Source organism: Lathyrus oleraceus, chromosome 5 (genome assembly GCF_024323335.1).
Source record: "Lathyrus oleraceus cultivar Zhongwan6 chromosome 5, CAAS_Psat_ZW6_1.0, whole genome shotgun sequence".
In the NCBI taxonomy this organism is placed as follows: Eukaryota; Viridiplantae; Streptophyta; class Magnoliopsida; order Fabales; family Fabaceae; genus Lathyrus; species Lathyrus oleraceus.
Genome location: NC_066583.1, coordinates 591,644,612 through 591,655,934, shown reverse-complemented (window position 1 = coordinate 591,655,934; position 11,323 = coordinate 591,644,612). Strand labels below are relative to the sequence as shown.

Below are 11,323 nucleotides of genomic sequence, written 5' to 3'. Positions count from 1 at the left end.
GCTGAAAAAGGACAATGGGGTGCACACTCTGTTGAAACCCCAAATAATCGACCATGGGGTGCACGCCTTGGTCTTATCGAATATTCGTCTTCCACCTAAAAATAAACTCAATCAATCAAACTCTTTTCTCCGCCTTAGCGCGGCCGTAAACTTTTCACAAATGAACAATATTTTATCCATTCTATCGTGATACAAACATGCGCTTAAGCCCCTCGCGCGCGAGCATACAAGCAACGTTTAACCGCTAGAATGCGAGCTAAACATCTTCATTAAAATTAACCAGCATATACATGGTTTTCTATCAAGAACTACGTAGCTTTGAATTTCTAATCGCATCAGAGAATACGTATGAGCGAGATTCAACGACTCATCAAGCACTATATTAAAAAATCCAAAAATACATTTTTTTTGCAAATAACTACGTAGCTTTAAATTCCTCATCGCACTTGAGGATACGTATGAGTAAGACTCGCAATCTTGTCAAGCACCCTAATAAAAAACTTATTTTTTAATTCTTCTCTGTTTCCTTTCAAACTTTTAATAATTAGAAGAAAACAAATAAATCGAACACTAACATTCACATTCACAAAGCTAACTAAATGGTTCTCGTTAAGTACAACAGATGTGAGGGGTGCTAATATCTTCTCCTCGTATAACCGACTTCCGAACTTCAATTTTGTTGTGATAACCATTTTCTTTTTCTTTTAGGGTTTTATCGATATTTTCCCTTTCCTTTTGGAATAAATAAACTTTAATGGCGACTTTGTTATGATTTCGAGCGTTTCGTTATGCTCGTGGTATTTTTCACGCCCTGAGAATGACAAAAACAGATGCAAGAACTATCAACTTCTTTTTGGGAGATATTTTCTTCCTATGTGACTTTAAAGCACAGACCTTAATTATATATGAATTCTCTTTAATTTCAACATCACTAGCACAGTCATCCATATTCAGTTGCACAAAACTATGTTATCCTGTCAAGTTTACTACAAACTCTAAATATTTTTCATCATAACCCCATCCAATCACCAAACTAACCACCTCTTAAACACACCACTTGTTAGAATTTTGCTCACAAATAAGAGTTTAAACCAACCACTGCAACATTTTTCTCTTTTACAACAATTGAAAAGTGTTGCTAGAACTGTGAAAAACGTTGCCTAAAAGAATATGATACATTTTCCAGCCTTCCCCTATGCGAACATAGTTGTCTATTGTTTAACGCAACCTTTTATATTACTCTTTGGCCATATTTTTTCAAAACGTCGCCTAAATTATAGAAAAATTGGACGTTTTTCCAAGACGTCTTAGACAACGTTTTTCCAAAACTTATATGACATTTTTAAAATATTTTTATAACTTGTAACGACTATAAAATATTCTTAAAAGGTGGCAGAGTTTGAATTTTATATAGAGACAGATTTTTCAAATATTATCATATATGTTGAGAATGTATAAAGTATGGGTACTAGTCTCACATTGAATGGAAATATGGAGACTTGGGCATTTATAAGTGATAGAATTCACCCACCTATCACCTTAAGATTTTAGGTGAATATGTGGTGTGACTCTCACAAAGGTGTTTCTTTAAAAGAAGAGGTCTCACAATGTTCAATACTTGATATTGAAAAAATTCTCCCAACAAATGGTATCAGAGCCTCATTTAAGATCCGATGGGCCACCTACTATGATTTCCATCATCGGGTCACCCACCATTTATTTCCACGCTCCAGATGTTCATTCCTGGACATGGGGGTGTGTGTTAAGAGTCTCACATCGGACAATATATGGCCTGAACATGTGTTTATAAGTAGAGAAAATCCTCACTCTACCAACCGGTTTTGTAGGGTTGAGTTAGGCCCAACCGCATTTCTTAACATGGTATCAGAGTCTGGTTCGCGAAAGGGATCAGCTTACTTGTATCGAAAGTCAAAGACATCAGTGTGGTGAATAAGAAACATTTCGTTGAAGAGTATCAACGGCGTCAGTGTGGTGAATAAGAAATGTTCTGTGTGGTACAAGAGTTTGTGGAAGTAAGAAGAGCTTTCACTTGAGGGGGAGCATTGTGGACTCACACTTAAGGGGGAGTGTTGAGAATGTATCAAGTGTGAGTAGTGTGGATAATAGTTCCACATTGGTTGGAAATGTGGAGACTTGAGCATTTATAAGTGATAGAATCCACTCACCTATCATCTTAAGGTTTTTGGTGAATATGTGGTGTGTCTCTCACAAAGGTGTTGCTCTAAAAGAAGAAGTCTCACAATGTTCAATGTTTCCTAGTGAAAAAAACTCCCCCAACATATAGTATCAACATTTCTTAACAATATCTAACAACAATTAGAAATTATTTTCTAAAAATGAATATTTATAAGTCACAGGAAAATATATTTTATCATATTTTATTATGATACAAATTACTCCATTTGTTTATATAGGTTCCCGTAGTATTAAATAATTCCAAGGAGATGGAAGTAAATCAAATATTGTTTTATATTAAAGTAGGTGAATTTTTCTAACTCTTCAATTTTATCGTATAGTTCACTCTCGAAGGGTTTACTAATAATAAGTCAAATGGAGAGTCTTATTTTGGCAGGCTTAATTAAATATTGGTGAAATTTAGGGATGTAAACAGTTCAGTTTGGATCAGTTTTCGATTAAAAAATTGTCCAAACCGATGATATCTCTATCGGCTTGTTTGATTTTATTTGGTTTTTAGTATTTTTTTTAAAATGGAACCTAATCAGTTTGGTTTGGTTTGGTTGATCGGCTTACAACACTTTTTTCTAAATATTGTATTCATTTCTGTATTCTTTGTTATCATGTTTTTCGATGTATTTTATGCTGTTATTTTTTTAAATAGTACATTTCATATAATATATTTTATGTTCTACTTTTTAAACAACTTACAAGTTATTCTTAATCCATATGAAGCATTGACACGATTTTCTCTGCATCATGAAATAAGTTCACTGTCAAATACAAAAGTTGACATTTGGCACGAGAAGGTCTAGAAGGAATTTGAAAGTTTAACAAATAAAAGACAATAATAAAAAAAGTTTTAATACACATAAATTAACATGTTTCATACCTAAAACACATATTAAAACTATTTTATAACAAGGCTAGAAAAACATTCGTTGAAGAAAGAGAAGAAACAAAAAAGGTTTTAAAAAATAGATGAAAACTAATAAAGAGAACTTGAACACGAATAAGACAACTTTGTCATATAAGAATGACAGTGGCGAGAGAAACAGTGTGTTGTGTACAAGTGTGAGTTGGAAGTCCCACATTGCTTAGAAAGTGGAGGTTGGCCACTTTATAAGTGAATTGACTCATACACCTATCACCTTAAGGTTTTGGGTGAATATGTGGTGTCTCTCTCACTTGTGTGTTACTCTTGACCCAATGTGAATGCTCCTCGTGATGACCCAACTGTGGTATCAGAGTTGATGGTTCAATTAAGGGATCAGCTCCTTGTACCGAAAGTTTTCCTGACAATGTGGTGGTCAGGCGGCGTGTTCCATTGAAGTACCCGCAACGGCGGTACAAGTGTACGTGGATGAAAGAGATTTTGTTTGAGGAGGAGCATAGTGGATGGACTCACACTTGAGGGGAAGATTGTTGTGTACAAGTGTGAGTTGGAAGTCCCACATTGCTTAGAAAAGTGGAGGTTGAACACTTTATAAGTGAAATGACTCATACACATATCACCTTAAGATTTTGGGTGAATATGTGGTATCTCTCGCACTTGTGTGTTGCTCTTGACCCAATATGGATGCTCCTCATGATGACCCAACACAGTGGTGGCAGGAAGTCAAAGCAACAATTTGGCGAGAACAAGCTTGGGTGGCTCATGGTTTCTATTTTTTATGTTTGGAGATTGATTTTGCATACATATTTTTCTCAAAGGAAGGAATTTTAAACAACGATGGAGAATAGTTGGACTGATACAAAATTTGGATCAATAATGGGTTAAATAAAAGATTAAGTAGGTATTTATAGTTACCGGTTTGGTTCATTGTTTTGGCAATTACTAAAAATTAAAATCGAGAACCGAACCAAACTACCTTGGTTTTTATTGGTTTTGTTCGGTTTTTGAACTGAACAAAAATCATCGGGTTTTTTCCGATTTGGTTTGGTTTGTATTATCTGTTTAATTGGTTTTTTCTAATCCGCTTACATCCCTAGTGAAGTTAGGACGAAAGTAAACCTTTGTAAAAAAAATAAATTCATAATTCACACAAGTGATATACTTTTGGGAATGATTAATCTCATCCTAAGAAGGTGTTAGTGACTGCAATAAGACAAACCAAAGTGCCGCAATTAAGGCGACTAGGGATGGACCGCAATTAAGGCAAAAAGTCCAACAGATATCTTTTTGTGTTATAGAGCAAGAAGGAGTTGATGACTCGAGGAACTTGATCAGTTTGTCTATATCTTCCAAAGTGATTGAACAATGAGTTGAGGATGACACCTACCGTTGATTAGAATTACTAGCTGTGTGCAAGACTCTCATTACCACCTTTCTTCTTCCAATTCAGGGCTTGTTTGACTTTTTTTCCTCGTTGAATTTTTCAATGGAAAGAACAAAACCTTCATATTCAAAGCTATGAGGTATACCACCTTTCTTCTTCCAATTCAGGGCTTGTTTGACTTTTTTTCCTCGTTGAATTTTTCAATGGAAAGAACAAAACCTTCATATTCAAAGCTATGAGGTATCCCTTGTCAGGCTTCTTCCCTTCTTATTTCTTAAAAGGTTTCTCGAAGGATTGGTAGTGGTGTCATTCCCAAAAAAAAATCCTCAAACTTCATTAAGGTATCAAAAGTGCCTTAACAGCTTAGAGTGTGTTTCCTTAACAGCTTCAGACGATAAGAACATATATGGCTTCCCTATTCTGGGTTCCAAGTGCCTATCAATCAGGAAATAACCATGGAATTTACAGTCATATTTTTTGTAGAGTGAGTCACATAAGGCTGGTTTTGCAATTGCTTCAATTAGAGAACCAATCTTTCCTTTGCCGTCCATTACCAATGTATCAGTTGTAGCCTAATGATTCTAGTTTTCTCCATTCATTTTGGGAAATTTTAAGAGTTTAAAGAACCCTCTTGATCGTTGAAACAAGTATTGAAGTTGATATCAATGTTGGTGTGACTGTGTCGTGGTTGCCTTCATTTCCTCAACTGCCATGTCCCCCACTACAGTCGGTGCATGGGTTACGCGCCCATTTCCCCAAACCTCCACTGCAGCTAGCACCAATGGTAGGGGAGTCTTAGTCGTCAACAGTCAAACCTGCGAGGCTCTGCTTCCGTTGATTTTGGTTGCCGCCCATGAAGAAACGGGCGGATAGAACGCTTACTTTCCAATCCTAGATTGAAAACCTAGAGCTACTAATACCATATTAAAGAAAATAGGTAAAAGTAGTTGTAACTTTATTTGTCAGCATTAGCTGGTATTTATAGGGATATTACAACCTAATTATTTCCTTAAATTAAGGAGAATAATAACAATAAAATAAAATAAGCAAATATTCCAAAATAAATAGCAAATATTCTAAATATGAAAACCATTACAATTGGGTACCCAAAATTTAAATAAATCAATGTTTGGCCGATCAAAAATATGCAGTTAACACTCCTAAGCCTAAAATGATGCAGTCCAATAGATGAAATGATTGAGGAAGTTTAAAGGTTGTGGAACATGCATACAGTTGCTGCAGGTGTAAACTGGTTTAGAACAACAGTATCTCCATCCGCGTCTGACACTGCTCGCTAATCCAAAGTAAGGATTGCTGTTCTTGGATAATATCTTGATGCCAAACATCAGTTCCCCTTTTCTTCCTTAATACCCTGTGTTTATTAGAAAAACAAAAACTCAGAGAGTCACACATTCTAACCTGTTAAAGTTCAGGATGGTTCGCCGTTGACTCCTGTCTCTTCTGCAAGCAAGAAAGAGTATGTAAGTCCAACTTTTTTTTATGCAGTAAAACAATTTTTATCTTATTTGTTAGAAAGCAGAGGCAAATGGTAACCAAATTAGAATTTGGCCACTCAGTTAAATTTTTTACGATCACTTGGATTACTCTAAATAAGTTTATGTGTGGTGGTAGTCTAGAGAAAATGGTATTCAATTCTATGTTATCAGTCTCAAATAGCAGCCCGGCTAGACCATCTCCAAAAATGGAACGGAACGTAGTGACGCGGACACTAATATAGTTAATACTAATGAACACATGATTGTTAAAAACTAAAATTAATTAATTAATCAAAATTCATGAAATATTCATATTTAGAAATAGAAGTCATAAGTCTAAAGCAAAATATACTTGCAAATGCCAATAAAATTCAATAAAATAACTTTGTTATAAAAAATTAAGAGTAATATCATATTTGGCTGACGTGGTCGGAGCAGCCACGTCAGAGCGGAGTCGTTCCAAATCCAATCCCATTATTGTGGTTGTTCTAACCGAGTCACTCATCTATGGCAAAAGGGAACAGCCTGACGCAGTTTTGTTGGCTTTATTGTTTCGTGCCGAGATAACGGCTGAAACGACCGAGTTTAATAACAGATTTAATCCTTTTACAGTTTTTTTAAACATAATTTGATTAAAAAAAAGTATTTATCCTACCTTTCATTTTATTGTCGGAAATGATACTAACTGTGATGCAATATCAATCTGTTCATTCATCCTGCTCCTCTATCTCCCATGCATGTTACTCCCTCCGGTCTAAATTATAAGAAAAAGAACTAACTACACAGATACTAAGAATAGTAGTTAACCACATTTAATTTTCTTGATGTAATCAAAAAAAATAATTGCATTGTCCAAACTACATTTTCTTTTCATCGTAATTGTGTAAGAAAACTTTTTCTATTGAAGGCTATTTTGCGAATAATAGCATTAAATATGGTCAAATAAATTAGATTTTACTTATATTTTGGTTCATCAAATATGTCCTTTTTTTTTTGCTTATATTTGAGAAAAATGTAGTGCTTCTTTCACTTACTAGATATAACTAAATGCAGTATATTTGTATTCTTTTACCTTCATATCTATATTTTCATCTAAAATTCTAAATACTAACTTCTCTGTACCAACCACCTAATTAAGTAGTCAAGTTTAGAATAGTTATATATCTGCATTAAAATTTGATCTATTTTTCTAAATTTTGTACAAAAGCAAATTGTTGCCTAAGAATGGACAACAAAACAATGTTATCACAATGTCCATGGACTACCTAAGCTTACCAGTCAATTTCCTGCAAGAAAAATATTGTGATTGTCGATAACATTTAGTAGTCGCTCAAAAGAGGATCATAATCGTATGCTTCACCTGCTTTAACGAATCGACCTTTCACACGTTTTCTTGTATCAGCCCTTGCTTTGCGAGAGGCATATCTTATTTGCTTACCAAACCTGCACATAAGAACCCAGAAAAATGATAGGAAGCACGGACTCTTACACGGACCCGCATTAAAAGTGAGTGTCTATATATACACACACACAGTTAAAAGTACTTACGTTCGAGTTTTCTTTTTCTCTTGGTATCTCATTTTTGCTTGTTCCCTTGCTTCTGCACACGTACCCTCCAAATTTGGTTCCCAAGGGGATTCGCCGGGATGAAACACCGGAGGTAACTCACAATTTAGAAGTTCAGTAACATTGTTTTCACCATTAAGATTAGGTAATTCAATTGAAGTTCCTGAATGAATTTGACTCTGAGGAAATCCCATAGTAATGCTACTGTTGCTGCTAGGAGTCATAAGTGCAGAGTTTGCATTATTGTTGATGCCCTGCATCACACTTGTTGATCCGCCAGCCACACAATCTTGTTGCAGTGGTGATAAAGCCTAATAAAATAATCGCATGGATGACAATTAGTTTCATACATCACTAGTTAACATTTAGAGAGGAGAATGATTTCTTTTTAAATTAATTCATATAATATGTCAATGTGAAGATTTTTTATACCATCGTTCAATTATAACCACTAGATTATTAAACAAACATGATAGGCTATGATTCGCTGACAGTGTAAAACTTTTTGTATTAACATTGTATAAAAATCAAATTCTAAAAAAGGTGTTAAAACTGTCACCTCTGCTGCAATCTCGGTAAGACTGGTACATTTTGTGACTTGAATGTTTTTATCCATTAATAGACACTTCATTCCTCCATCTTCATGGTTGTATTTTGCGGCACTTTGAGAGCGGCCAAATATTTCATCAGCGCTTTCAAAATCTAATTGAACATCATCCACATTGAAACCTTCACAGAGACTAGTCCCCTCATGAAAAACTAGTTCCTTGACATCAGGGCATCCTTGAAGCTGACGAGTTAAGAAAATATGAAGAGAAAAAAACTGATATTAGCTTTGGTTCGGCACAACAATTAGCATTTAGTTACTAAACTAATAATATCATCATCAACCCGTAAATCACTTATCAATAGTTACACTCAGCTTAGATCATTCATCAATCTTTTACTCATCTATATACATCAGAGTTACTAATTCCGGATAGCGGAGCGAAACGGCGACCCCAAAAGTGGAATAGAGGGTAGCAGGATAACTTTTTGTACTAATAACTATATAATAATCTTGAAAACATGTCATATACTTAATGTAAAACTAAACTAATAACACAACACTCATAAAAGATTTATAAAATCCAATGTCAAAGAACATAGAAAAACTCTTAATCAAATTCAAAACATCACATCTTAAAATTCAAACTTAGTACTATTATATGAAAATTCAAGTAAACATAGAAATCATAAATTCATCAAAGGGTGGCCGCTCCGGCCGAAAATCCCGGGATAGTGGCAGTTATTAATAACTCTGATATACATAACACACACCATAATGTACCAAAATTAAAAATATAACTTGTACTTGCTAAAAGTATAATACGGGACAACCCCTTATGTTGTAGGGCTGTCAGAGGTTTTTAAGGTTGTTGTGGTGTTAGAGCGAGATCACAGAGTGAGGTGAGAAACTCTGTATATTGGTCTTTTCAAGTGAGATTGATCCCCTCTCAAACTCAGGTTTGAAGTATTTATTAGAGTCACTTGGGCCCAGATCTTAGGCTCCAAGGAAGTAATACCCACTCTCACGAGCATGAAAAGAGAGTAGTTACTTTCCCTGTTTCTTTGTTTCTTGAGAGAATGTGGCTACCTCCCTTTGACTCCCTCTCTCATACCATTATGGATAGGGGCACATCACTCCACGTTTTTGCAAAACAGCGAATGATATGGAAAATGAACGCTATAATCAAATGATGGAAGCTCGTTCTAGTAAACGGGCGGACAGGTGCAATATGTTACATTGCCGCCCCCTTAATGAACTTCCACCGCCGCCTCTTATGACCCTTTACAAATATATCAATATCAGTACAAAACCAATCATCACAATTTCACTACTAATTACCAATTTTGTCATTATTGTAGTTTCTCTTACCCTGTGACAGATTTTGTTTCGTTTCTTTTGTCACTTCAAAAAACCAATTAGATACATATGCTTTTTAACTCTATTCTTGTCTCTTGCTATCTTTAGTTTTCTCGAAACTGAATGAGTGAATGACCTAAAGACTCATCATTTGAAGTATGGAGATCATTTAAGGGGCTGACCTCTCACAACAGTGTTCTTCCATATGCACTAGTCAGGGGTCAAACCCGTGACCACATGCTTTAAGGACCCAATCATCTGTCATGCTGGTCAATGAATGAGAGCATTAATATGGTCATAACATTTTGAATATGTTTTCAAACAAACACATGGAATGATAAGTATTTTGAAAAATTACAGAACGTAACACAAAAACTATAGGCCAATCCTTGGCGTATTCTCTTTAAACTTAAAACTTATGCGCATCCAAGTGGCAATGAGCATGGTTTTTCTTAAGCACGGTCTCATGTTCGCATCTTGTGAATGGAAAACATAGGCACACTGGAATGGTTTTGCCGCCTTATATGCACCCACCCGGCTCGGATTCTAGACCTAAAAAAAGCTTTAAAACTTAACATGATGCATATATCTCAGCCAACCAAAATCAAAGAGCAGAATGAAATCAATACCTTCTGTTGATTTGAGTCTAGATCAAACAAAAACGCTTGATCTCTGCAGTATTTTGTGCCGTTCGAATTTGACGACACTATAGGTGGTGTCTCAATCCAAGGTTGTTCATCTTTGACAGACGGCTCTTCTCCGTCCATCTTGTTTTTCGCTTTCTCCAAATGAAAGCAACCGTGGTTCTTTTCAGGCGGCCAATCCAAAGGCTTAGAGCTAGCAACATTGCTCTCAGCCGATGAATTTCCATAGACAAAATGCGGCCAAATCTTTGACAACTCTGCCAAAGAGGGACAACCAGTGTAGAAAGTAAGTAGCACATGGTTATGCCCCAACGCAAAACACTCATCTGTAGAATTCCAATCACAAAGTTGACACAGAGACATTTTATAATCAACACAGCGAACAATCGCTGAATCGAAATTACACCTATCACACAATAACGATCTCGGATGTCTGCGAGCAAGCGCATTCGCGGAGTGTACAATCGCATCGCAACGCATACATAATCGAGCAGAATCTGGCTTGCAGTAAACCACAGCTCTAACAATCTCACAAAACTCACATAGCGCTTCCATAAACAACCTTATTCTGATAAATATCACTGATATTACCATACTATAACTAAAATTCTTAACGCAACTAAGCTACTACCTGATAAATCAATTGAATGAAATTCAGCTTTGTTAAATCCAAGCTCCGTAATGTCGTAATGATGAGAAATGGAAAATCACCATACGAAGGAGGATGAAACGGTTTCGTAGCTAGGTTTATAAAGATAAAAGAGTCAAACCTAGCATGTTTCGCTAGGTTAAGAAGAAGAAGTAAAAATCTGGTAGTGGTTGTGAATTCGTGGTTTACCTGTGTTTGCTTCATTGATCAGTATTCATAAATTGCAATTCTGACTCGGGAAAACTGTTTTCGTGGCAAATTTTACGAAACTAGATTTAAAGGATCTTATTTTATTTTATTTTTTGGACGAATTTAGAGGACTCAACTGTAATTTTCTTCGGTTTGGTTCGATCATATTATTTAATATCATGCTATTTTTTATATTAATTTATTTAAAATATATTTAATTTTTGAATGAATTTAGCCTATAATTACTGATGAATTTTTTATTTAAATAATCTATTTTTAAAAAAAAATTCAAAATAACCTATTTTTCAGATTAACTCTCAAACTACTTCACTTAAAAAAAAAACTTTAAGACGTAGGTGTCAGATGACTTGGCACTTACCCCTAAGTGAGAGGAGACG

At 35.3% G+C, this 11,323-nt stretch overlaps 1 protein-coding gene across 4 annotated transcripts; it reads right to left on the bottom strand.

Moving 5' to 3' along the window:
- Nucleotides 1–5,513: 5,513 nt before the first annotated feature.
- Nucleotides 5,514–10,712, bottom strand: LOC127086777 (putative zinc finger protein CONSTANS-LIKE 11). 4 transcript variants are annotated; one of them, XR_007789633.1, is made up of 6 exons: nt 10,073–10,712; nt 8,097–8,327; nt 7,520–7,848; nt 7,332–7,414; nt 6,627–6,725; nt 5,514–5,936 (listed from the first exon to the last, which is right to left on the bottom strand). XR_007789633.1 is itself a non-coding variant. In XM_051027586.1 (5 exons), exons 1-4 carry the CDS (start codon nt 10,679–10,681, stop codon nt 7,291–7,293), a joined length of 1,293 nt encoding a protein of 430 aa, XP_050883543.1. In that variant the 5' UTR covers nt 10,682–10,712; the 3' UTR covers nt 5,514–5,936; nt 7,247–7,290. The 4 variants fall into 4 exon arrangements, 2 of the variants coding, with proteins under 2 accessions (XP_050883543.1, XP_050883544.1); XR_007789632.1 differs by having other exon boundaries at nt 5,871–5,936; nt 7,247–7,414; XM_051027586.1 differs by lacking the exon at nt 6,627–6,725 and having other exon boundaries at nt 7,247–7,414.
- Between the last annotated feature and the right edge of the window lie 611 nt (nt 10,713–11,323).